Source organism: Coturnix japonica, chromosome 9 (assembly GCF_054131305.1).
Source record: "Coturnix japonica strain WE chromosome 9, WE-NBRP24, whole genome shotgun sequence".
NCBI classification, from domain to species: domain Eukaryota; kingdom Metazoa; phylum Chordata; class Aves; order Galliformes; family Phasianidae; genus Coturnix; species Coturnix japonica.
In genome coordinates this window covers 27846595-27871060 of record NC_140671.1, presented here as the reverse complement: position 1 = coordinate 27871060, position 24466 = coordinate 27846595, and the positions used below count along the sequence as shown (strand labels likewise).

General features: G+C 55.6%; 3 protein-coding genes across 8 annotated transcripts; all 3 read left to right on the top strand.

The window, feature by feature from the left end:
* Positions 1–377: 377 nt before the first annotated feature.
* PLEKHM2 (pleckstrin homology and RUN domain containing M2) lies at positions 378–19209 on the top strand. Of its 5 annotated transcripts, none has more exons than XM_015882438.2 (20): positions 378–725; positions 7882–7988; positions 8159–8268; positions 9174–9273; positions 9767–9854; positions 10263–10449; positions 11699–11758; positions 13341–13575; positions 14285–15073; positions 15357–15426; positions 15524–15614; positions 15948–16012; positions 16340–16428; positions 16551–16683; positions 16770–16960; positions 17198–17263; positions 17393–17552; positions 17753–17932; positions 18007–18123; positions 18221–19209. In XM_015882438.2, the coding sequence occupies exons 1-20, from the start codon at positions 666–668 to the stop codon at positions 18356–18358; spliced, it is 3036 nt and encodes a 1011-aa protein (XP_015737924.2). In that variant the 5' UTR covers positions 378–665; the 3' UTR covers positions 18359–19209. The 5 variants fall into 5 exon arrangements, with proteins under 5 accessions (XP_015737924.2, XP_085365889.1, XP_015737925.2 ...); XM_085509763.1 differs by having other exon boundaries at positions 16325–16428; XM_015882439.2 differs by lacking the exon at positions 11699–11758.
* A 250-nt stretch (positions 19210–19459) lies between these two features.
* Positions 19460–21335, top strand: SLC25A34 (solute carrier family 25 member 34). The gene is made up of 5 exons (XM_015882445.3): positions 19460–19976; positions 20395–20460; positions 20687–20839; positions 20907–21041; positions 21114–21335. Exons 1-5 carry the CDS (start codon positions 19497–19499, stop codon positions 21294–21296), a joined length of 1017 nt encoding a protein of 338 aa, XP_015737931.1. The 5' UTR covers positions 19460–19496; the 3' UTR covers positions 21297–21335.
* A 15-nt stretch (positions 21336–21350) lies between these two features.
* On the top strand, positions 21351–24440 carry TMEM82 (transmembrane protein 82). Of its 2 annotated transcripts, XM_015882442.3 has the most exons (6): positions 21356–21623; positions 21696–21768; positions 22471–22645; positions 22884–23292; positions 23787–23974; positions 24058–24440. In XM_015882442.3, the coding sequence occupies exons 1-6, from the start codon at positions 21479–21481 to the stop codon at positions 24097–24099; spliced, it is 1032 nt and encodes a 343-aa protein (XP_015737928.2). In that variant the 5' UTR covers positions 21356–21478; the 3' UTR covers positions 24100–24440. The 2 variants fall into 2 exon arrangements, with proteins under 2 accessions (XP_085365900.1, XP_015737928.2); XM_085509774.1 differs by having other exon boundaries at positions 21351–21768; positions 23787–24154.
* Positions 24441–24466: the final 26 nt, after the last annotated feature.

The following is a 24466-nucleotide window of genomic DNA, read 5'->3' as shown; positions in this document are numbered from 1 at the left end:
GTTCTTCCAGCACTGGAACTCGAAGTTCCATATTACAAATAACCCTGTTTCCAAGGTGGCTGGATCCCAGAACGACATCTGGGAAGCGATGCAGCAGGAGCTGTGGTCTGTACGAGCATATGTGTCTGTACGAGCATATGTGTCTGTACGAGCGTGGTTCTGAACGACTTAAGCCCATAGACAGACAAGTACCGAGTTCCTCCCTCTCTTCCCGCATCCTGTGCTGGGTGCAGGCGCTGAGCTCAGCCCGTATGTGCACTGTCCATGTCCCAGCTGCATTCCCTGCCCTGTGCCGCTCCCGTTCATCCCGCAGCCGCTCGGTGCCGGTTCATCTCTCGCTGTGGGCGGTGCGGTGCGCGCATTGCGTTCCGGAGCCCTTCCCCTTCCTGCTGAGCTCAGTTCCTGCGGAGCTCGGTGCTGTCACGAGCACGGCCCGGCTCCGCTCCGTCCCGCCCGCCGGCAGGGCCCGGTTGCGGCCATGGCGCGCTGAGCGGGTCGGCCCCAAACCCCGCAGCCTGCGGGCCGGGCCGGGGCCGGGCCGGGCAACCGGCAGCACGGAGCCGGCCGGCGGGGGGCGGCGGGGCGGGGAGCGGGCCCGGGGGGCTGCGCGGCCCTCGGGCTCCGCCGGGCGGACCAGGAGGCGGCGGGCGGCCGGGCCGGGAGTCATGGAGCCGGCCGAGGTGAAGGACCGAATCCTGGAGAACATCTCGCTGTCCGTCAAGAAGGTGGGCGGCCGGGACGGGATCCGCGGGGCTCCACTAACGTGCTGGGCTTCCCCTGTTCGGAAGGACCGTCTGCGTACGGTCAGAATTGCGGGTTGTAGGGACGTGCGGGAATTCGGAGCTCGTGGTGCGGGATGGCGGCTCCGCTTGTGCTTTGGGGAGGCCGGCAGGGGGTGAAGGCGATCTGGGGTCAGTGTCCCCCAAGTTTTAGGGAAGGGCACTTTCTGGGCTTGCCAGTTTCCCCAGTTACCGGGTTTGCTCTGTGCACGTCCTGACACAGATCCATCCATGAAGACTTGCTGTGAGACCACAGTGAATTTCCAGCACTACTGAAGAAGGGGTGGATTGACAGCACTCCTGGTTGTAGGTGGCTGTGCAAATCCCCCACCCTCGTTCCTCCATCTGTGGGCCTGTCCTCTGGTCTCGTTTTTCTGTCCTCTAAAAACAATGGATAATCATTCATCTACCTCAAAATGAGTGGATGTTCATCTGGCTTTCAGCTCTGCTGTGATGCTCCACGTCTGACCTTGGCATAAGGATATATTAGTTCCTACACAACATTTGTTGGACGCTGTTTATTTACATGCAGAAAATCCCCGGGGATCCTCATTGGAGATGCTATAAAATCAATGTGATGGCTGTTTTGATTTGTGTCATACTCCAGGGCTCCTCAGGTGCAGCTTTGCCATGGCTTGGCCTGCACTGATCTCTGCCAGCTCTCCTGTCTTGGTCCAGCAGAACAGCTGGATTCTGTAGTCCTGCTCCTTTGCTTTGCCACTCAGTTCAGAGTGAAAGCTCAGGCAGGTGTCAGACACTTCAGGCTGATATTTGTTAATATTGCCCCACTGAAGCCCAGCTCAGCCACGTGGCAGGAGTCCAGCATTGGCACACCCCTGTGTTCTGCTTCATCGGGGAGTTTGCTCTCCTTCAGCAATGGAGCTGATCATTGATCTCAGTGCTCTGCTCTCTGACTTCAGCCCTTGAGCCTCTGTGTTAGTGGGAACAGTAAGTCAGTAGGTGAGAGGAGCAGCTTCTCCCTTCCCACACGCTCAGATCTCATCTCATTCGTTCTCTGCTCCCTGCCTGCAGTGGCTGCAGGTTGCTGGGTTGTGTCACAAGGCGTGGGGTGTTCTCCAGGTATCACCTCTGATTTCAAAAGCTTCCTGGCTGCGTAGGCAGGTCGCTCCTTACTTTCCCTGTTGTTGCAAGTTTGGTTTGTAGAGCAGAGGGCTCGGGTGGGTTGTGGCAATGTGTGTGTGCCTCTCTAATGCTTTTTGCCCAGGTGATAATAGATTTTCTTTTCTCAACTTCAGACTCGAGGAAGAGTTTGTGGATTCTCAGTTGTCAAGTTGCTTTAGAAGGAAAACCCATCTCGAGACTAGGACCAAACCAAGGCAGTACTGAGGTACCTGGTTACAGCCCATGGCTGTGAGGAGCAGTGGAAGGCCTGATGGAGCCTCTGCTTCCCTCTGAGCTCTGGGGAGTTGTGTCCATCCTTCAATTCAAGCACACAGCTGGCAGAACTGTGGGTGTAGTGTTGGTTTCCCACCTATAACTTGTTCCCTCTAACCTCTGTAGGAGACACAGATGAATTCAGTGAGCGGTGCTTCTTGCTCTAGGGACAGTGTCATGCACTCTTTACTTCTGTCCTTTGTTTCTTTTCCTCTTTCCCACCCAATGCTCCCTCGCTGCTCTCTGCTAAGAGCGCAGTGCTCCACAACAAGTTATTGTGAAACTTGATGCCTAAGCTTTATTTCTTTTAACAAATTAGCATTTTATTGAGGCCAAAGTTAGAGATATTTGTCTAGGAGTGCATTCACCCCTTGCTGTGCATCTTCTCCAAAAGGAGTGCAGCCCTTTGTTTGCTCCAGTGCTAGTTTTCTTCTAGCTTATTTTGTTTTCCAGGCTTTCCTTCTGTCTTTGAAGGACACATCATTACAAACAGCTGATCCTTGGTGCATGTCAATCAGATGGTGCTTTTTTGCTGATGCTGCAGGAGTCCTTGCCAGGAGCTGTGGCTCTGCTCCATTTGTGGATGACTTTGGGGAAGTTTCCTCTATCTCCATTTGAGCAGCAGTGGCAGTGAGTTGATGCTGTGCCTTCCTGCCTGTCTCCTGATCTGGTTTTCAGCTCTGTACCAGAACAATGCTGTTGCAGTCCCCAGTTCTGCCCCAGCTCTGCTTTGCAGCATCACCTGAAGGTAGATTTGGGGATAGTTTGCTCCCCACATCCTGGAGAGGCGCTGAAGTGGAGCATCCTTTGCTGAAGCACAAAAGGAACATGCTCACCTCTAGGTGGATGAGACAATGACTTTTGTATAGGGAGCAACAGGAACTGCCTCCCAGGCGGTCAGCCTCCAGTTTCACAAGTTCTCTGAGCGTGATGTGGCTGCTGAGTGATTCAACCTTCTGATGTCCCCATCCAAGAGGAGTAATCCAAATAACTTTGTGCCAGAAAGCTTGGTCTGTGTGGAGAGATTCAAAGCACTGAATGCTTGGAGTGGGACTAAACAGCAGCTCTCTGGGAGAACAGCACCGTTGCAGGGCACAGAGCCCCTGTGCTCATTTGTTGCAGTGTGTTTACTATCTGGTCTTGTTTTTCACTCCTATGAGATCTGTTTTTCTGTTGTGCTGAGCATGTGACCTTTCCGTCTGCCTGCAAGTAACACAGGGATCCTGTTCCTCAGCAGCTGTGTGCCATCCCAAAGGCTCTGCTGGCTGCATCTGACAGACCACACCACTGGCAGCTTCCCTCCAGCTCCGTGCCCATTCCCTGCTCAGTGCTGTGGAAGTAATGAACTTCAAATGAAGAAAAGCCCTGGTGGAAAAGCCTTTGGGGGATGAGAGCTGACAAGTGTACGTGTCCCAGGAGGTGACAGCTTTACCAAGCTGCACATAGCTGGGCAAATGCTTCAGAGCTCTGTGTTTTCGGACATGAAGCATCTTTGCTGTGGGCATCAGCTTAGTTTCTTTCATGCTCAGGTCTCTGCACATCATGAACATGCTGTTTTTTCTCAAGGCTTCTCCAGTGCAATTGGCGGTGCCTTCAGCTTGCTGGTGGGCTGTGTGTCAATGTTTTCCATTGGGAAGGTCCCAACACCAAAGCCGAGGGGTGCAGTGTCCAGAATAGGAAGCCAAGCACTGAGTTCGGTGCTGATCTGAAAGCTTTTGTCAGAAATGTCAAGTCAGGTGACATGTGCAGCCCCCAAAGATCCACACAGAGCTGTTCTTTCAGGGTTTTAAGTTGTGTTGTATCTGTGTCCTTCTTGACAGCAACAGAGCAGCATCTCTGCCTTGACATTCAGCCCAGTTTTATTGGGGATATAGAAGCTGCAGAGGAGTTTGGCCTCCTCTTTACCCTACTCTTTTCCACTGAATCTATGTTCCTCTGAGCAAGTGTAATTTTGCCCATCTATTCATTGATTCATCTTCTTACCTGTCCGTTCTGTCCCTCACCTTTGTCTCTTTCCTTGGAGCTGAGCTGCCATTACTTGCCTGGGACAAGGTCAGTCACCTGCCTTGTGGTTTTGGTGCTCCCTGGATCTCCAGCCTTGAGCAGTGGGATGGAAAACCAGCTGCTGGGTTTCAGGAGTGTGTTGAGTCTTGCAGAGATTTGTGTCTCCAAAACCCTGCTTTCAGACAAAGGTACCTCCTGATAGACTGGAGAAACTATCTTTCCACTGATTGGGAAGGCAATGGGAAGACAGGGACTGAGACAAGTGGCTACACTGCCCGGTTGATGCTTTGACTATCCATTTGCTGCTTTGTGGCATTCCTTTTGTTTTGCCTTCTTGCAACTGGCAGCAAAGCCCTTGCCAGTCCTTGTGCTGTGTGTGAGAAAGTGGGTTTTGAAGTGTCCCATGCAGTGAACACAGTGGTTGGGGTCAGAGCTGAGCTGGCAGAATGGAAGGGGTTGCCCGATGGCACCGTTGGCTTTTCTTTGCAGTGTTTTTGTCTTGCCAGGGAAACGCCAAGCAGAGCGAGGGACATGAACTCGATGCTGGTGGAATATCTGGGCCAGATGTACGGAGAGGAGGTGAAGACTTGGCCGGATTGTGGCCACCCTTGAATAGAGTCGGGAGTCTGCATTTCAATCAGGCTGTGGGAGTGCAGGAGGGACTTCCAAGAAGCACCACAAAAATGATTCTGTTTGGAGAATGAATTTCACAGTTCAGAGCTATTCCTCAGCATGACAAACACTGAAGGTCCCTTCTTTTGTTGGGAGCCAAACAGGGACAGAGGGGAGGGCCTGGCCAGCTCATTTTCTGGCACCTCTTCTTGCAGCACAAGCTCTGCAAATGGGCCTGGAGAGCAGTGTACTCATTGAGAACTGATTCAATTAGTGAGCTATAAAGTTGTGTGAGGAATATCCTTATGCGTGCCAGCATGGGGTGTGGTATATTGCTCCAAAAAAAGCCAAAACACCGTCTGCAGTCAGCTCCCATTGATAAACAGCAATTAAAACCATCGCCTCCTCCTTAATGGCATGAGGTGCAATGATTAAGAGCACAAACTCTCCCTTTATTCCCCTTCATTCAGAAAAGCTCTGTTCCCTTTGGACAAACAACCTTCTGCTCTTACTTGAGTGTGTTTAACTTGCCATCCTTGAATACTTGGGTTCAGGAGGAGCTTTTGTAACAGCTTTATACAGCAGGTTCACACACCAGGTTCTGCCCCGTGCTGTTGAAACACAGTGGTCAGATGTGGTTGTGACATAAAGGGCTGCCAAGCTGAGAAAGACACTCAGTGCATGGTGGGGATGCCTTCTGGATGCCAACAGCACTTATTTTGGCCACAGGAATGTTTATAAATAGCCCTGGGTTGAGACATAGAGGTGTTCACGGGGCACTGGGTGCTGCATGAGTCCTTCATCCCAGACTTCAGCCATTCATTCTGGCACCCATTTGGTTTGGGGGGCAGAGGGGAAGAGCATCACTCTGGGAACCCTTGAGCTGAATGCTCCTACAGTTGTGTTTGGTTAATGCTTTTTAACCTCATTGCTTGTCTCCTTCCTGCTTTTCCCTGCGCATGTCAGGGAGCTGCTTTGTGGATGCTTCACATGTGGTCACCAGGCTTCAGCTCTTCACTTCCCAAACAGGTCTGTCTGCCACGCAGTGATTAGGAAGAGGTCGCCTCCAAATGGATTGTTTGTGTCTTGTAGTGATTTGCAGAACACAGCATATAAACGCATGGTAATTTAGAGGTCAGAGAGGTGTATTAGGCATCACATACAGGTAGGAGTAACGCCTTGATGTGCTTCCCTGTGACCAACGCATGGAACAGCTCATCCACAGCTGTGACTCAGTGCCCAAAGCACCTCGGGAGGAACTGCCAAACTGCACAGCCCCGTGACTGCACACACTGCACTCACACGAGTCCGTCCTCTGCATCTCAGATGGCAGGGAGGGGGCGAGGGCTGCTTGGGGTGGACACTATGTCTTTCCCTCTCCTAAATGAAGCAAGACCAGTGTTGTCATGAAGGTGCTGCTGGTGGAGTTGGCTCCTGGGACAAGAGGGAAACTGAAGGTGACACAAAGCCTTAATATAGCACAGCGTGACGCCATAAAAACTGAGATTTAGCTTTTCTAAGGAATGGGAATCTTCCAGAAATGCCCAGGAACTTCTCGCCATGCGGAGATATTGAGCTGGGATAACCCTGTGGGTTTGCTGGTGGCTTCCAGGGGGACCCGCAGTGAAGCCGTGATGGTGGGAGCTGGTCGGTCAGTCTGGCAGCACCAGGGAGCTGCAGAGGGTTGGAAATCACGAGCTGGCTGCAGGAAGGTCTGTACCAGAGATGGGAGCTATTTTGGGGAAGAAAGGAAAGAAGAAGAGGAAGTGCTTCCATTTGCTCATCTTGCTGCCCAGGGTTGGGTTCTGTCTCTCATGGGGAGTTCCTCTGCTCTGTGGCAGAGCCAGACTGGAGACTTCCCTCTGTGCTGACCTCCCTGAGCTGTGCACAGAGCTGCTCCTTTCCAGCCGCTGCTGTGCTCAGCTGATGTAAGGCCCCACAGCTGCATGTTCTCAAGCAGTCACACAACCTGCAGAACCCAGGACAGACATCCCAGACACACAGCAGAGGGTTCCCCAGCTCTGCATGGGCAGAAGCATGGCTGGGATAAGTCACATATGTCTGCCTTTGGTACCTGGCTCTTATCCCACATGGCAAAGGCTTTGCCAGCCCAGAGGATCCCACTGCTCCAAACCAAAGGGGATTGTGTGAAACCCTCTGTGATCCCCCATGGCTCCATCTGCTCATTACCTGGGGGATAAGCTCTGAATTATGTTTTTTCCTTGGGTGTCCTTGCTGCAGAAATGCACTTAAAACACTGGCTGCAGATGGATCCCAAAGTAGTTCGTGAATAGTGGGATTTTAGGGCACTGGTTTCCCTGCTTGGGCCTGGAATGCCTATTAATAGCAGAACTCTGTGGGGACTGATTCCTCCTAACACAAGTACGAGCTGCTGGGCCAGAACACATGGACTCTCACAAAGGTGCAGTGAAAGTCTCTGTAAGCAAACCATTATGGCACGTTGCCTTCCCCAGGGGGTTCACCTCCTTACTGGGACAGGGCTGGGATGCATTGCACTGTGCAATCAGGTGAAGGAATTTGGTTGCAAATCTTCCAGCTCAGCAGTTCTTTCCCACGTAAGGGCTGGGACCAGCTCCGTGTAGGAACACGCCTGACCCTCCTGTCTTACCTAAGAGCTGCCTTCCTCCGCAGAGGTGCAGAGATCTTCAGGCAAGGAGAGTGATGAAGCTAAATGTATCCACAGTCATTCAAGAGGAGAAACCAGTTCCTGGCTTTTGGGGTCAGGTTGGACTTGACAAGCACAACGCTGAGTTTTTATAGCATATAAACCTGGTTCTTTATTGCTGTAGTTATGTGGGGCCTGTGTAACTGGTGAGGTTTGGCAAAGATGCATCAGGTTGCCAAACCATGGTATGTGAGGGGGATGTGTTGTCATGGCTCAGCTGAACTGATGCCAAGCAGAGCAAATAAACGTGGAGTGTACAGCTGAGGTTACGTGAGTGATGTGCCTGCCTGGATGCCAAGTGCATGTGAGATGTGGACCTGAGCTGAGCTCTGAGCTGTCTCTGAGCGTGCCAGCGTTTCCAGCTGTCTCTGGGATGCTTCAACCATCTGTCTCTTCTCCTTGCAGCTGCAGAGCTACTTTGCTGCCTGCGAGGATGAGACCCCGGCCATCAGGAACCACGACAAGGTCCTGCAGCGGCTCTGTGAGCACCTGGACCACGCTCTGCTCTATGGGTAAGCATTGCACCTACCTCTGGGTTTTCCCTTTCACTGCATTTTGCTTGTGAACGCACACCCAGCTTGCTGCAAGGGCTTTCCTCAGCGTAGAGAAAAGCTCTGATTGGTAATTTGGATGGGGATAACAAAGCCCTTGCTTACATGTTCTCTGGGCCCCTCTTTTCCAGGCTGCAAGATCTTTCCTCGGGTTACTGGGTGCTGGTTGTTCACTTCACCCGCCGTGAAGCCATCAAACAGATAGAAGTGCTCCAACACGTGGCCACCAACCTGGGACGCAGTGAGTGTTTGCAGACACTGCCCTGGCTCTGAGGGCAGCCATCGGTGTGGGGACATCTGGCAGAAAGCTTGGGAAGGCTGTAATAATGGCCATGTCCTCGAGGGCTGGGGACCTGGGGAGCTGACAGAGCTGAGTCCAGCTCACCGTGTTCAGCCCCAGGAGGTGGCAGTCCTGTTGGAACTGCATTACAGCCCTAGAAGGATTGCAGCCTGCCTCTAGCCATGCTTCTGCTGCTGTGAAACCAAAGCAATCTGCTGTGCTGTGCTCTCAGGAAGGGTTTGTGGCAGACAGGAGGCATCACCTCTCTTGCCCTGCAATGTTTTGCTGTAGCTGTTGTTTGCCTGATGCTGCTTCTCCTCAGCTGTGAGATGTCTGTAGCAGATGTTTGGGACCATCAAGGCCGCAGGGTGGTGCCCACAGACCTCCTCTCTGCCTGATTCTCCCAGCATCCTTCGTCTCCCAGGCCTTGTACCGGTGAGAGTGGAGCTGAGCACAGATTCCACCATCACCTCTCTCCGCACCAGCCTTTGTGTAATACCTCCAATTGCTCCTGTGCTGATTTAGAGTGATTCTCCCCCTTTCTCTCCTGGCTGCTGATCCCACTGGAAATGCCAGCAGGGCCCCAACCTGTAGGGACACAGTAGGGACCCCGCTGTGTAGCTGCTCCTCAGCTGCCTCCCATGCAGTCTTTCATTCTTACTCCTACTCCAAATCATGAATCTTCCCATTCATCTCCCACTGGCATTTTTCCCGCAGATTCATGCCACAGCCAGATGCCCCCTTCAAATTGTGTGAATGTGAATGAACAATCTGATACATTTTAACCGACCTGTGATTATTTCCAGACTTGCTTTGCTTTGCAGGTGTTTCCCTACAGATAAATCTCTCTGCTGCTTTGCTTTCAGGCCGAGCGTGGCTGTACCTTGCCCTGAATGAAAACTCTTTGGAGAGCTACTTGAGGCTGTTCCAGGAGAACCTAAGCCTGCTGCACAAGTACTATGTCAAGTGAGTATCTGAGCTGGTTCTGCTTTTGGGGATCTTGTTGGTATCCTCCATGTCAGAAACCAGAAGTGCCAGTAAGACAGCAAGAAGTTGGCCAGGGTCTGATCACTTGCAGGAGCGTTGCATGTTTGATGTGAGGATCCCAGATGTGGAGGCCCTGCAAGCATCTCTTCTATTTACTCCTTTTATTCCCTTCTATTCCTCATTTTATTCCCCAGACATACTCTTTATTCTCTTCCAGGCCTTCCAAGAAACTCTGGATCAGCTCCGGTGGACGCCTGGAAATTGAGATGTAGCACAATTTGGGGGCAGCATATAGAAGGAGCTGTGCTTTCATAGCTCTGCCATTGCTCTTAGACAGGAGGCAAACAGCAGCTGTGGGGCTGTTTACAGCACATCTCAGGGACACACCACCAGAACTAAGAAAACAGAAGGGTGCTTGTAGCTGTTTCCTTTTCCACAGCGCTAAAGCTCTTCTGCTTTATCTGTGTTGCAGGAACGCCCTGGTTTGCAGCCATGATCATCTGACCTTGTTCTTAACGCTGGTGTCTGGGCTGGAGTTCATCCGCTTTGACTTGGATCTGGTGAGGGGACAGCGAGTTGTCTGCGTGTTGTAACTGGGGGCAGTGGGTACATGGAGTGGGATGGGTGTCCTGGCTGTCACAGGTCTCAGTGCTTGGGCCAGGGCACCTTGTTGGCAGCATCTTGTTCAGTTGAAAATGTGCAGCTTCCAGGCTGATGAGGATAAAGGTAAGTGGCACTTCCAAATGTGCTGCAAAGTGCTGGTATCCCTGCAGGGAAATGGAGGTGCTCACAAAGCCACTGACTGACCCTCAGTGTAGCAGCAAAAGAGGAGGGAGCCATTGACTTTCCTGTGAAAGGGGCAGGAATGTACATCAGAAGACGTTCAAGGGCAATCCTATCATTTTGGCTGTGCTTTTAACTGTGCAGTGACTCAGAGCCTGACTCACTCCATTTCTTCTTCTCTGCAGGACGCTCCTTACCTGGATCTGGCCCCGTACATGCCAGATTACTACAAACCTCAGTACCTGCTGGACTTTGAGGACCGCCTGCCCAGCTCCATGCATGGCTCAGACAGTCTCTCTCTCAACTCCTTCAACTCTGTCACCTCCACCAACCTGGAGTGGGATGACAGTGCCATTGCTCCATCCAGTGAAGGTAAGTGGTCTGGGAGGGCAGAGGCCTCCTGTGTTCTGAAAAAGGTGAGATCGAGGGCTGCGTGTTCCCACTCTGCCATCAGCTGGGCTGGACAAGGCGCCAGACAATGTAGCAGATGATGGGTTGGAAGAGACCAAAGAGCCCCAGAAGTACAACTGGGAGCCTCCTCTGTATCATTCATAGGGGGGTGCGGCCAGTGGAAATGAGAGGGCAGTGCAGCACTGGCATTTAAGCTGCAAACAGCCACTTTGTCTGGGAAAGGGGGACCTTCTGTGCCAATTACCCCAGGCCAAATTGCCATAATGGGGGCTGGTGTTTTTGTGAGAGCTGGTGAAATCTCTCAGGGGATGAAGGCTGTGCTGTTTCTGAACACAGCTTACAGCTTACAGCAGGTACACAAGTCTGCAGAGGACCTTTCCTAACTGCTTATTTTGCAGTTGAGAGACATAAGTACACTGCAAGAAGCAGGGAATAGTTTCCTAAGTCGTTTTCCATCTCTCCAGTCCTGGGGAAAGGCAGTTAATGGTCTCAGAGATGCCATTTTTTCTCTTTATGCATCTTACCTCGAGCAGCCTGATAACTCGTGATACCCATACCCTTATCCTTCTGTGTCAGAAGGAGCTTGGCTATGCTGGGTGTTATCCCTGACCAACTGAGATGTGCCTTGTGCCTGCCTCCTTAACACACTCCAGGCTGGAACAGGCAGCTCTTACACCACAGAAGCATGTTCTCCTGAAGGAACATCTCTTCTGCTGCTGTTCCTAATCCAAATACACCGATCTGCTTCCTTTTTCAGTGCCAGTTTGAGCTAAGCAGCATCAGGGGATCCTAGAGTAGATGGTGCCGTGTGTGTGTCATTGGACACAGCTGCCTTTCATGTGCAAGGACTGCACATGACTGGACATGAAGGGGGACTCCTGGTTATGTACACGTCTGCTATGATACCCATCATTATTTTATTCATTCATTTATTGATGTTTAGCTTTCCAGCTGCTCACATACTGAGGCCTTCATCCCTTTGCATTGTAGCTCCTGCAACGCAAATATCCATCAGTAACAGCTGTTAGGGAAGCTGATTTCCGTTTGCACCCATGTTCCCTAACTATTTTGTTGTGCATTTCAGATATCAGTGGAAGATTGTTTTGTTTCTCTCCTTTCTCATCCCTAAACCCCTTCACACTGTGCCCCGTTTCCCTTCCTCCCCACTACTTGTTTTTCTAATCCTGAGTTTTATCCCTCATTTTTGTAGATTATGATTTTGGAGATGTCTTTCCAGCAATGCAGACCATGCCCAGCAGAGACTGGGAAGGTGGGACATACTCATGTGTTAACAACAGTTTGTTTTTCTCTCTGCATTGCTGCCACCTGAAGCTTGCTGCATGCTCTCCTGTTCACTTCTTTAACATGCAAACACCACACGCTGATGGAATTCAGTGTAGGCAGAAGGGAGAGAGGATCTTGTCTCCTATGAGACCACGTGCAGAGCACTTCCTGGCTTCTAGTGTATCCAGACAGAGGAATTTATTCTCCTTCCTTCATGTGCAGAGTCCATGTGTGGATTCTCTGCGCATCCCAGGAGCAGGAAATCTCTTTGCTTTCCCCCTGGAGGAAATGCACTCTGTCCTTTATAATTACATACAAACATATAAATACAAACCAGATGGAGTCAGAATTGTTTTGGCCAGAGCTACCTGACTATTGAGAAAACTGCTTGAATTCCACATGGATGGCTCTCAGGCTCTAACACACTCCCTCTCATTTTCTTTCTTACCCCTCACACACAAGTGCTCTACCACAGCTCTGTCAGTCAGTCTTGGCAAGGCTGGAGTGGAGCAGAAGCATTTGGCTTCTCTGCAGTGATGGCAATGGCCAGTGAGCTCCCCTAGATCCAGTTCTCTGCTCAAGCAGGGCTGTGAGTGCTTTGAGCACCTGGGTACATCACTGAAGGTTTCATTTTCCTCTTCAAACCCTCAATCAGTCTCACAGGGTTGTCATTCAGAAGGCCTTTTGCTGCCAAACATGAAGCTTGTAGTTAGCTTTGGGAATTAATGGTGTTGGGGAGGAGAAGGGCACAATCACCTTCCTTTAACCCTGTCTTTGTGGATGGATAATGCTGAGCATGACTGCTGTAGCCCCTCTCTGCTGCTCAATTTCCCTCTGCAGACTAACATGGGCTGGGCTGGTTGTGCTGTGACTTCTGCACAGCCTGCTGTCCTCCAGCCCGGGTGAATGCTGCATTCCCTCTCCACACTCCCAGTGCCACGTGTGTGTCATGCAGGTTGCTGTAAGGGGCACTGATTCATGGGTTGATTCCATGCCTGCCCTCCTAGCTGAGCACAGGACTCAGCTGCGAGGTTTCTGACCATACAGTGCAGCCATTTGGTATAAACTGCTGCTGACCTCGAGGTGGGTTGGATGGGAGCACTGCCCCCAGTGCTTGTTAGCAGACATAAGGAGTCCTGGTGGCTCAAACCTGATTCCACATACGTGCATCAGTTCCCATGTAGGGCATTTCCACCCTGGGCATTTCAGAGCCTCGTTAACCACTGTCATCTTGGTAATGAGTACTACAGCCCCAAAACCCACTGGTTCTTTCCTGCCTCTACTTCCTAATGCAGGTGCAGGCTCCTGGGTGTCTGAGCTGTTACTTCCAGGCATTTTCTGACTTGCAGCAGGTGCCAAGCACAGAGTAATGCTGGTCTGCACGCCCTCTGTCCTGCTGTCAGTGCTCAGCTGGGCCAGCGGTGCTCTGCCAGTGCTCTGTGAGCAGTGGGGCGGCCACCCAGTGCCCTCAGCCCTCAGCACGCAGCTTTGCTTGACCTGAGCTGACCCAGCCCTTGCAGGGTGCCCAGGCTGATGTTAATCCCATCTTCCCTTTCTTGTCTTTGCAGATGGGGACCTCACAGACACGCTCAGCTGCCCACACTCCACTGCATCAGAAGCAAATGGCAGCAAAGCCTCCGTGAAAAGCCCAACGCAGCGCTACAACCCCTTCAACGAGGAGAAAGCCGAGGTGCTGTCCTCCACTGAGACCACCCCAGTGCACACAGCTTCCCAGGAGAAGGCAGAAGCCACCCCAGAAGGAACGGACCAGTCTGAGAGCTGCACAGAGCTGGAGGTCATCAGGTGGGGACGGAGCTGCACAGCCTGGAAACGTGCCCTGCAGTGTCAGTGCTGATGGTGCAGCACTCCTTCCAGCCCTTGTAAAATAAGGCAGTGGTTTTATGCTTCTGCATACCAAGTGATCCTCTGTAGGTGTTAACAGAGCTCCCTTGGGTCTGTGTGACTGCTTGGCATATATTCCTTTACCCAACATTCTGCACCAGGGAGCTCAGAGGAAGCTGTAAGCTTGTGATTTAAGCTTTCTCCAGCTGGTGGCAGGTTTGCAGCAGCTCTGGGTCTCAGATCTTCCTTCCTTCCTCTCGTCTGTCTGTGAGCTGTGGCTAAACCTGCTGAGGGAGATGTGTCTGCAGACCTGCTGGCCTGTGTTTGACTTCTTGCAGAGGAGAGCCTTGGGGTTCCCTTGGAGGCCTTAAACCCAGACAGAGAGCACAAGGCTGACTGCTCACGCCTGGGGACAGGGGCACCCCAGAACCAGACCAGCAGGCCTGGGCTTTGTTCTCACACCTGTTTTTCCTGGGAGATGCAGAGGAGACGACTCTGAGATGGGTCACGTTGCACTCTGCTCTCCAGCAGTGTGGGAAGAGAAGCACCGTGCTTCCTCTTATAGGGAAAATTACAGGGGAAAGTTGTTAGGAAAGGGTGGGCCCTTTGCATTGCAGAAGTCTGGGCAGGCAAAGATAAGTGATGTTTGTAACGGCCTCTCACCATGCAGGTTAGCCAAGAAGAAGAAAACAGGCAAGAAGAAGAAAGCAAAGCCAGAGGAGCCAGTGAACACAGCTGTGCCTGCGGCGCCTGAGACCAGCACACATCAGAGCAGTGGAGACAGCGATGTGAACGGGCTGAGTGACAGAGGAGATGTGCAGAGGGACGATGATCCCACTGCCCCAGCTGGGGAGCCGAGCCCGGGCGGGCAGGAGGAGGGACACGAGCGCTCTGCCCTCAGCCAGCTGGCTTTGCACATCCCCGAAATGAAGGACACGTCCATGGAGAGCGTGGGGCAGCCGCTGAGCAAGGTGATGGACAGGCTGAACGGGCAGCTGGACCCTGGTGGTTGGAGCGCACCCCTCGAGCCGCCCAGGCAGTCCTTTCGGACCGGCACGCCAGGGGAGAGCCCAGATGGATCGTCCTCTGGCGACTTTAGCGACGGGATTTCAGCCCCCATGGACTTCTACCGCTTTACCGTCGAGAGTCCAAATGCTGCTGCACCAGGTGGTGGCCACCATGACGCTCCAGGGCCTGGCCAACAGACACATGTTTCTGGTAGCCCTGAGGCTCCTAAAGAAGAAGAAGAAAGCAGAGAGGGAGAAGCAGTTGGGGCAGTAGAAGAGTCTGAAGGAGTGAGCAGTGAACCTCAGACTGCCCAGATGGAGAACATCAATCCTGAGGCTGTTGGTGAGACAAAGAAGGAGCAGCCCAGCCCTTCCTTGAGCAGCGCTGAGGATTCTGGTGTGGAGGAAGGTCAGGGCAGCCCTTCTGAGCTCACCCACCCCTCGGAGTTCAGGTGAGGCTGGGTGTGCTCAGCTCAGCATACAGAGTTTATGTGAGCACAGAGTGTGTCTTCCAAAAGTAAAGAGCTGCTGGTACTCAAGCTGATACTTTTCCATTTGTCCTCCATTTTTGGGGCAAAGCCCATCCTTCTCCAGGATGAAGGTGATGCTTAGGGATTCACAAGAAGGTCTTGTGGGCCAGCAGGTGCCCTAATCACACACAGACTCACTCAGGAAGGTGACTGGGCAGCCCCACGTCTTTGTCCATCCTTCAGCCTCTTCTGTCTGTCCTTGCAGGGTGGACAACAACCATCTGCTCCTGCTGATGATCCACGTATTTCGGGAGAACGAGGAACAGTTGTTCAGGGTAAGACAGTCATAGGGTGGGCACACAAATCAGTCTGCAAAGAGGCCACCTCTGTCTGCGTTGGCCGTGGGCTGAGAGCTCTCCTCCTTCCACACAGATGATCCGGATGAGCACCGGGCACATGGAGGGGAACCTGCAGCTGGTCTATGTCCTACTGACAGATTGCTACGTGTACCTGATCCGGAAAGGTACCCCAACAGCTCCTGCTACAACTCTTGGTTTAGTCAGGGCAGCCTGTTGGAGGTCTGGGAGCTGGGGGAGGTGATGGCTTGATCCATGGCTTGCTCAGTGACTGGGGCATAGTGATTAGGGCATCGTAGCTCATCAGTGTTTGCCAGTTCCTTCATGCTTCCAAGAGCAGTGGCAACAGCAGCAGTGAGATCAGGTTGATATGCCCCTTTAGGAGCCTTAGGACCTGTGCCCTGTAGCTCTTTGCTCCTGGAACTTGGCTTCTCTTGCTGGTTCCGGGCAGTGACAGGTTCCTTTGCCCCCCTTCATGCAGCTCTTTGTCTCTGTGCCAGGGGCAGCAGAGAAGCCGTACATGGTGGAGGAGGCCGTTTCCTATAATGAGCTCGACTACATTTCGGTGAGTGCTGTCTCGGGAGGGGGCAGGAGGCAGCTTGGAGGTTATCTTCACCTCTTTGGCTGCAGGGATGGCAGCAGCAGCACAGTGGGATGTTTCTGTGGGGCTCTTTGTCCACGAGGGGCATTTTGGACTGTGAATCTTTGAGACAGAGAGAGTTAGAAGCATTGCTCTCCAGTGCCACCTCTATTGGTGCTTGGCTTGCTGTCTCTGCATGGGCAGCAGAGCGCCTGCTGACCTTCTCCCCGGCAGTCAGGATGCCAGGCTCAGCCCTGCTCCACCACCCTTTGTCCTCTGTCTTGCTTCCTTACCCAGTCATGTGTGACACAGGTTGGGCTGGATCAGCAGACGGTGACGCTGGTGTGCACCAATCGGAGGAAGCAGTTCCTGCTCGACACTGCAGACGTGGCTCTCACAGAGTAAGTGGGCACCGTCAGCACTCCGTGTTATCAAAAGTCCTTTGGTCAGTGGAGGGACCCTTGGATGTCAGGGCAGGTGAAGCTGACAAAGGGCTGCCACTGTAACTGCGTCTCCCTCTCAGGTTCTTCTTGGTCTCCTTGAAGTCAGCCATGATCAAGGGGTGCCGGGAGCCCCCGTACCCCAGTGTCCTCACAGATGCCACCATGGAGAAACTGGCACTTGCAAAATTTGTGGCTCAGGAGTCCAAGTGTGAGGTGAGTTCCGACATGGCAGCCATGGCTGCGTGTGACGGAGCATCACACCGGACACCGTCCTGTTCACATCTCTGCCCATCCCACAGGCCTGTGATGTGGTGGTGCGTTTCTATGGCCTCGTACACTGGGAGGACCCCATGGATGAGGCGCTGGGACCTTCTCCCAGTAGCTACAGCTCTGCTGAGAACGCAGTCACCAAGGATGGCATTCTGCACTACAAGGCAGGCACCTCGTACCTGGGCAAGGAGCAGTGGAAGACCTGCTTCGTGGTGCTCAGGTGGGTCTGGGAGAAGATCTCTGACCGGTTTTATTGTGCTGCTGTCTGGGAGATGAGGGGGCCCATCACCATGTGGGAAGCTGAGATAAAGCCCCTGTTGTGGCTGCCAGCAGCAGCACAACCCCCCGGGGCTGCGTGCACAGGGCTGGGCAGGAGTGTGAGCAAAGCCAGGGTGTGTTTGTGTGGCTGGCAGAGCTGAGCTGGCTCCACTGACCATCTCCTCTTTCCAAATGGCAGCAATGGGATCTTGTACCAGTACCCCGACCGCACGGATGTCACACCTCTGCTCTCCATCAACATGGGGTAAGGATGTCGTCCCAGCTTGGAAAATGGGACAGAGTGATGAAGGCACAGTGAGGTTGGGTGGGGGCAGGGCTTGTTGTCGTTGGGACGGTGCTGCCGGTCCATCCTGATCTCCCTCCTCTCTCCCAGCGGTGAGCAGTGCGGGGGATGCCGGCGCTCCAACACCACCGACCGGCCCCACTCCTTCCAGGTGATCCTGACAGACCGGCCCTCCCTGGAGCTGAGTGCTGACAATGAGGAGGACATGGCCGACTGGATGCAGTACTTCTGCCAGGCTGTCTCCAAAGGGGTGAGCTGCAAAGGGTGAACTGATCCCTCCTGAGCCCCTTTGGTTCCAACCTCCACGGTCCCTTCCATGATGTTTCCCAAAGAGGGGGATAGGAAGTGATGTTTTAGGGCAGTTCCCTTCACCAGAAGCCTGTGGCACCCATGGAGGTGGGGCTCCTTCATTCCAGGATCCATCTCCCCTTCCCCACCCGCTCCATGCAGGTCATCCCTCAGGGTGTAGCCCCCACGCCGTGTGTCCCGTGCTGCCTGGTGCTGACAGACAACAAGGCCTTCACCTGCCATGAGGACTGCCAGACCAGCTTCTTCCGCTCGCTGGGCACGGTGGAGCTGACAGACATCACCTCCATCTCCACGGAGGCCAACAAGGAATATTGCATCCTGGTGAGCGGGGTGCTTTGTGGTGGGCTGGGGCTGGCAGGGCCGTGGTAGCAACACCTATTTTCTCTCATGTGCAGGAGTTTGCTCAGGACCAGAAGCAGTTCCTGCCTCCCTGGGTGCTCTATTTCAGTTGCACTACAGAACTGGAGAGGTTCCTCTCAGCACTGAACGCCGCGTGGAGGAACAAATACCAGGTAAGCGTGTGCTCCGCGTGAATGTTCCCCTGCTACAGCCGTGGGGTGTGGGAAGGAGCTGTGCTGCCTCCCTGCCTGACTGCTGCACACACTGCAGGTCGACCTCCTGCACAAGGCCATTCAGGATGCGGCCGTCAAGAAGAAATGTGAGGACGCTCAGAGCCTCATCAACAGCGCGTGGCAGCGCAGCGACAGCCTGTGCCGAGGGCGGGCAGAGCGAGACCCCTGGTGTTAGCCCTGCGGGGGGACGGCTGACGGACACTCTCAGAGTGGGCACGGACTGCGCCTGTGGCCGGCGGCATCCCGACCTCTTCTGCCATCACACGGTCCCTGGCCGTGCTGGACACAAAGCCAGCCTTGCCCTGTCGTGCAGCCTGCGCCCTCCTCGCCATCCAGCTGCTGTGGGGCAGAGCGCGTTGCCTTGCAATACCCCCGTTGTGTTGGAGTGGGTGGGATGGGGCTGGGCATCCACCGGGCACAGCGCGGCTTTGTTCAGTGCTGGACAGAGCAGGTGGCAGCCACGGCGAGACGGGCACTGAATCACATCGTGCATGTTTTCTCCTTGCTGATGCAATCACTGTGTATGGCACTGCTCCTTCTGAGCCCCCGCTGGGCACCGAGAACCTCACCGGGGTGACACATCCAGACATGGACAACCCTGCACCGAAGTGGCGCCGGGGCTGAGGCTGGAGGTGTTGGGCAGGGAGCGATGGGGAAAGCAGAGGGAACGTGGCCAAACGTCCAGCTTGGAATATCGTGGCCACGAGTGTGGCACGGCTTTAGGAACAGCAGAACTTGGGTGTGTGATGGGACAAACCCGGCAGGGAGAGATGGAGGCTGGAGCTCTAAGGGAACGAAGGGCGGCTGCTGCCCCGCCGTCACTGCGCCCAGGGTTCGGGGTGGGCTCCCAGCTGTGCCGCACACCCCGCGTGGAGCAGATCGAGCTTTTAACCAGCACTGCGGATATTTCGTGTAATATACATTGCGGGGCCTTTTCCTGGGAGGAAATGTATGTGACTGAATGTATATATATATACATCTGCTTCCCTTCCCCTCCTCCCCCAATAAACATCCATTGGTAACTCACTCTGGCCCCGCAGTGTGCGCAGCGCTGGGGCTCCTGTGGTCGCTGTTGGGGTTTGCCGGGCTGTGCTTTGTGCACCCCCCCTGTACCCGCTGTACCCGCTGTACCCGCAGTGCCGGCCCGTCCCGTCGCTGCAGGGCGCCCCGCTGACCTTTGCTCCGTATCCCGCCCCAAATCGGGGTCGGCATCGCGCTGGGCGGCGCTCGTTTCTCCCCCCCCATCGACTCCCCGTGTCCGCAGGGCGAGGAAGGCGGAGCCGGGGGCTATTGGCCGCTCGTGCAGGTGCCGCATGGCGGTGGGTACCGGGGCCCTCGGGCCCTTCCCCGCCGCCGCGCTGCACGATTTCCCCTACGCCCCCCAAAGCGCCGCTCCGTCCTCGCCCGGCTCCCCGGCGGGGGGGGTCCCTCCGGCCGCCGACCTGGTGCTGGGCGCCGCCGCCGGCTGCATGGCCTGCGTGCTCACCAACCCGCTGGAGGTGGTCAAGACGCGGCTGCAGCTGCAGGGCGAGCTGCGGGCTCCCGGCACGTATCCCCGGCCGTACCGCGGCGTGCTGCGGGCCGTGGGCGCCGTGTGCCGCGCCGACGGGCTGCGGGGGCTGCAGAAGGGGCTGGCGGCCGGGCTGCTGTACCAGGGGCTGATGAACGGCGTCCGCTTCTACTGCTACTCCTGCGCGCTGGACGCCGGCTGGACCGGGTGGACCGGGGGCACCGTGGTGGCCGGGGCGGTGGCCGGGGCGGTGGGAGCCTTCGTGGGCAGCCCCGCGTACCTGGTGAGTGCTGCGGGTCGGGCTTGGGGGGGAGGAGCCCCCGGCTCTACGTGCTGCGCGGCCCCGGCCCCGCTCGGCTCTGCCTCCTGCTCGCCCCATCCCCAGCACAGAGCGACATTGCAGGGAAACCGGGATTTCTCCCTTCCTGGGCTCTCCCCCATCTCTTGGAGCTCAGAGAGGCTGAGCTGCTGCGGTGTCACTGCGGCCCGTTGCCCCAGGGCAGGGGGGGAAATGGGAGGTCAGAGTCTGAGGGGGCACGTCGGTGGGTGCCCCAAATCTGCCGGGGGGACTCGGGTGGCCCCAAAAGGCGCTTTGCTGGTGCTGGGAAGGGATGCTGAGATGCTGAAGCCCTGGGAGATAATACAGAGGGCACAGGGGGGTTGTGTCACCTGGTGTCACCCGGTGTCATCCATCCCTGCAGGTCAAAACCCACCTCCAGGCCCAGACGCTGTCAGCCATGGCCGTGGGCCACCAGCACAACCACGAGGTGAGCGGGGCCGAGCCCTGCAGGGGGAGGTTGTGGGGCTGGGAGAGGGGACACCATTTTGTCCTGCAGTATTTAAAGCTGTCGTCAGGTGGGTGCTATAAATATCAGCACGGGCTGCTTGGAAACAACGCGCGTGGCACTCAGGGATGCGGTGACATTGGGGTGACAGATGAGGTTACGTGGGGGCTGGGATACAGATGTGCTCACCCGATGTTTATTCCTGCAGAGCATCTCGGACGCCTTCGGGAGCATCTACCGGCAGCACGGCGTGGCGGGGCTGTGGCGGGGGGTGTCGGGCGCGGTGCCACGCGTGGCCGTGGGTTCGGCTGCACAACTCGCCACCTTCGCCTCCGCCAAGGACTGGGTCTGCCAGCACCAGGTGATCCCCGCGTCCCACCTCGGCCCCGTCCTGCGGTGCCGCCGCTGACGGCCGTGGATCCCCGCAGTGGTTCGGGGAGGGCAGCTGGGCAGCGGTGCTGGCGGGCGGCATGGTGAGCGGCGTGGCCGTGGCGGTGACGATGACGCCGTTCGACGTGGTGAGCACGCGGCTGTACAACCAGCCCGTGGAGGCTGACGGCACGGTGAGTGCACGGCCGTGGGATCTGGGGTCGTTCCCGGCTCAGCTGCGCTGTACCCGGCGTGTCTCTCCGCAGGGGAAGCTGTACCGTGGGTTCCTGGACTGCTTCGCACAGATCTCCAGCAAGGAGGGGCTGCTGGGGCTCTACAAGGGCATCGGCGCCGTCTACCTGCGCCTGGGCCCCCACACTGTGCTCAGCCTCTTCTTCTGGGACGAGCTCAGGAGGATGGTGCGGCCGCAGCCGCCCCCGGGGCCGTAGGACCCCACGGATACAAATAAAGGGATGTGGTTTTTTTTTTGTTTTGGTGGAGCTTTGGGGGTCTTTGGGGCACAGCGGGGCCGGGAGGGCTGATGGCAAAGCCGTGGGGATGCTGCAGTGTTCTGAGCCTCACCGCCACCTCAATCTCCCCTCCTATGGGGCCAGAGGTGCAGCCATGAGCAATGATTTACCAGCCCGTGACCCGCCCGCAGACCTTTGAGCCGGGCCCGGCGCTGCTCCGCGTGGCGATGCTGTCCCTGGGGTCCTGGCTGCCCGCGTGGCCGGGGCTGGCGTGGGGCTGGGAGCTGCTGGATGCGCTGCTGCAAGGTGAGGCCATGGGGACGTGGGGATGTTGGGGACATTGGGGACATGGTGACATGGTGCTGCTTCTCCCCGTAGGGCTGGTGGGGGCCTGCGCCACCTCGGTGCTCTGCAGCCTGCTGAGGGTTTATCTCTACATCCAGTGCCTGAAGTAAGCTCCCGCCCTGCATCCCCACGGGATCTGATTTGGGGATCCATGTTGGGGGATCCACTTTCTGGGGGTCTGGTTTTGGGAGGATCCGCTTTTGGGGGTCTGCCTTTGGGATCCACCATGTTTGGAGATCTGCTGTGGGAAGGCTCTGCTATGGAGATCTACTCTTTGGGATCTGCTTTAGGGTTGGCTGCATTTGACTACTTGCATTTCAGATCCAGCTCTGGGTGATGCACTTTTTGGGTATCTGTTTTGGGAGATCCACATTTGGAGATCCAATTCTGTGTTACCCACCTATAGGATCCATTTTTTGGGTAGCCTCCTATGGGGGATCTGCTTTTGGGGGATCCCTCTTGGGGGATCTACTTTGGCTGTCCCCTTTTGGGGACTCTGCTTTTGGGAATCCTCTTTGGAGATCCCCTTTGGGGCTCTGCTCTTGGCCATCCACTTTTTGGGACCTGCTTTTGGCTATCCCCATATTAAACCATGACACCCCATTTGGGGATCTCCTTTGGAATGCTCTTCTTTTTGGATCCCCACTCTTTGGTTATCCACTCTGGGGTTCCCCCCTTTGGGTGTTCATTGTTGAGGGATCTGCTTTGGGGATCCCCTTTGGGATCTGCATTTGGTCTCCATCCAGCACCCCCAGGTGTTGCAGGACAGGGAGGTGACCCCGTCCTGCTGTAACCCCGCTGTCCCCAGCGACCCAACACGGCAGGACCTGCGGGCGGCCCTCGGGGCACAGCGGTGGTTGCTGGAGCCGCTGCACATGCTGGTGCTGACGGGCGTCCTGGCGCTGGTGGGCTCCCGTGTGGCCGCGCTGGTGGTGCTGGAATTCTCCCTGCGCGCCATCTCCACCCTCCTCTCCCTCAGCAAGGTGAGTGGGGACAGGCAAACCGAGGATGCTGATGGGCGAGTCATGCATCCTCTTGCTGTTTGCATGGCGCTTTGCAACACCGTGCTGAGGACAAGACACACAGCACGGAGGAAAGTATGCATGGCAGTGCAGTGGTGCATGGCTTGGCAGCAGTGCATGGTGTTGTGATGGTGCATCCCCTTGCTGCTTTGCATCCTCTCCTGATGCAGCTCCTGATGGCTCCATCCCGCTCCTGCAGGGTACCCACAGCATCCAGCTGCTCGTGCTGTGCCAGTTCTCGCTGGGCTGTGGGCTGTCCTGCAGCCTCAGCTTCCTGCTGGAGGGAGCTCCCCACGGGACCTGCAACCTTGCATTAGCAGCAGGGCTGGCGGTGCTGCTGGCCGTGCACGCCCGCCGCTTGGCCCTGCACACCTGCACCCTGTATGAGCTGCACAGCCGGGCGCGGTACTGCGGCATCTGCATGCTGCTGCTCACCTCCGGGCACGGTGTGCCCCGGCTGCTGCGCAAGGCGCTGCTCGTCGCCTTCGTCGTGGCTGACCTGGCCGCCATCGCGCTCATCAATCGTGATTTCCTCTCGACGACGGAGGCCGTGCGCTTCTGGACGCCGCTCACCATCTGCTACACGCTGCTCGTCGTCTACATGCAAGGTGAGAGGTGGTGCAGGGCTGTGAGGACATGGAACATTGGGGGAAAACAAGTTTTGAGGATGACCTGATTGGGAGGTCATAGTGCCATGGTTTGTGTCTGCAAATGGGGCATCATTTGGATCCCCCAGGTTCTGGAGGTGGCACATTCTGGATGTCACGTGTGTTCCTCCAGACTTTTAGGGTGATGTCCCCAAAGGTTTTGGGGGTGACTCAGAAAAGGCCATTGGGCCACCCCCAAAGCGTGAGGGATGAAAACCAGGAGGACATTTCCCCACGCAGTGGCTTTGCAGTGGGGACTTTGAATACTGTGAGGATGACCCAACCAGGAGTTCATTTGGGTCCCTCAGATTAGGGGATGACTCGGCTCTGATGGCATTCGGGTCCCCCAAGTTTTGAACTGGGCTCAGCCAGGATGCTCCCAATGGATGAATTCCACACACTGCCTGCACAGCATGCCATCCTTACGGGCCCACCCTGACGCTGTGTCCCCACAGAGGAGCAGCGGTCAGATGCGGGCAGGCAGTCAGCCTACCAGACAGTGCTGGTGCGCATGGGGGGCCTCTTCATCCTCCTCCTCACCGTGGGCCGCTGGACAGACATACTCCACATCTTCCTCTCATTGCTGGGTGAGCTCTGGTGCTTGATCCGCACCGGCGTCCTGCTGGAAGCGTGCCGGCAGCAGGTGAGTGCCCCCAGCACAGCCCTGAGGCCACGGTGAGGATCTGGCGCCTGCCTTTCCATTTCTCTCCTTTCTGTTTTCCATAGGATCTCGCCCAGCAGCATCGAGCAACATCAGGATCGTCCTGAGCTGTAAGCAGAGATGAGGAACTCAGAGCTGCTCCCTAAGTCCTCCCAACTGTGCTGGACAGCCACTATGGGACACAGGGGGACACAGGGGAAGGGTCTCCTGGAAGGTGCTGGACCCCATCCCATTGGATGTGTGGATGCTTGCACAGCCCCTGGCTTTTGAGGCCCCCACCCATGGTTGTGATTGGGCTGGGTCATTGGGCTGTGATCTCCCTTTGTCCTGCTGTGGGATGCAGAAGGATGTCCCCATCCTCAGGGGCTGCCAGGCTGCACCACTGACGTGCAGGGACCTCTGGAGCTTTGTAAATCGTGGGAAATAAAAGTCTTTTATTCACAGTAAATGCCTGGGCAGAGGAAGCTGGGGTGA

What these genes read in the sequence shown, in the direction of transcription:
- PLEKHM2 (XM_085509763.1), top strand. Translation starts at nt 666, where the DNA reads ATGGAGCCGGCCGAGGTGAAGGACCGAATCCTGGAGAACATCTCGCTG. An exon ending in CTCAGGAGTCCAAGTGTGAG is followed by an intron (nt 16,684 to 16,769) that starts GTGAGTTCCGAC and finishes CCCATCCCACAG; the next exon opens with GCCTGTGATGTGGTGGTGCG. An exon ending in ACAAGGAATATTGCATCCTG is followed by an intron (nt 17,933 to 18,006) that starts GTGAGCGGGGTG and finishes TCTCATGTGCAG; the next exon opens with GAGTTTGCTCAGGACCAGAA.
- SLC25A34 (XM_015882445.3), top strand. Translation starts at nt 19,497, where the DNA reads ATGGCGGTGGGTACCGGGGCCCTCGGGCCCTTCCCCGCCGCCGCGCTG. An exon ending in TGGGCAGCCCCGCGTACCTG is followed by an intron (nt 19,977 to 20,394) that starts GTGAGTGCTGCG and finishes CCATCCCTGCAG; the next exon opens with GTCAAAACCCACCTCCAGGC. An exon ending in ACTGGGTCTGCCAGCACCAG is followed by an intron (nt 20,840 to 20,906) that starts GTGATCCCCGCG and finishes GGATCCCCGCAG; the next exon opens with TGGTTCGGGGAGGGCAGCTG.
- TMEM82 (XM_085509774.1), top strand. Translation starts at nt 21,479, where the DNA reads ATGATTTACCAGCCCGTGACCCGCCCGCAGACCTTTGAGCCGGGCCCG. An exon ending in CTCTACATCCAGTGCCTGAA is followed by an intron (nt 21,769 to 22,470) that starts GTAAGCTCCCGC and finishes CGCTGTCCCCAG; the next exon opens with CGACCCAACACGGCAGGACC. An exon ending in GCTCGTCGTCTACATGCAAG is followed by an intron (nt 23,293 to 23,786) that starts GTGAGAGGTGGT and finishes GTGTCCCCACAG; the next exon opens with AGGAGCAGCGGTCAGATGCG.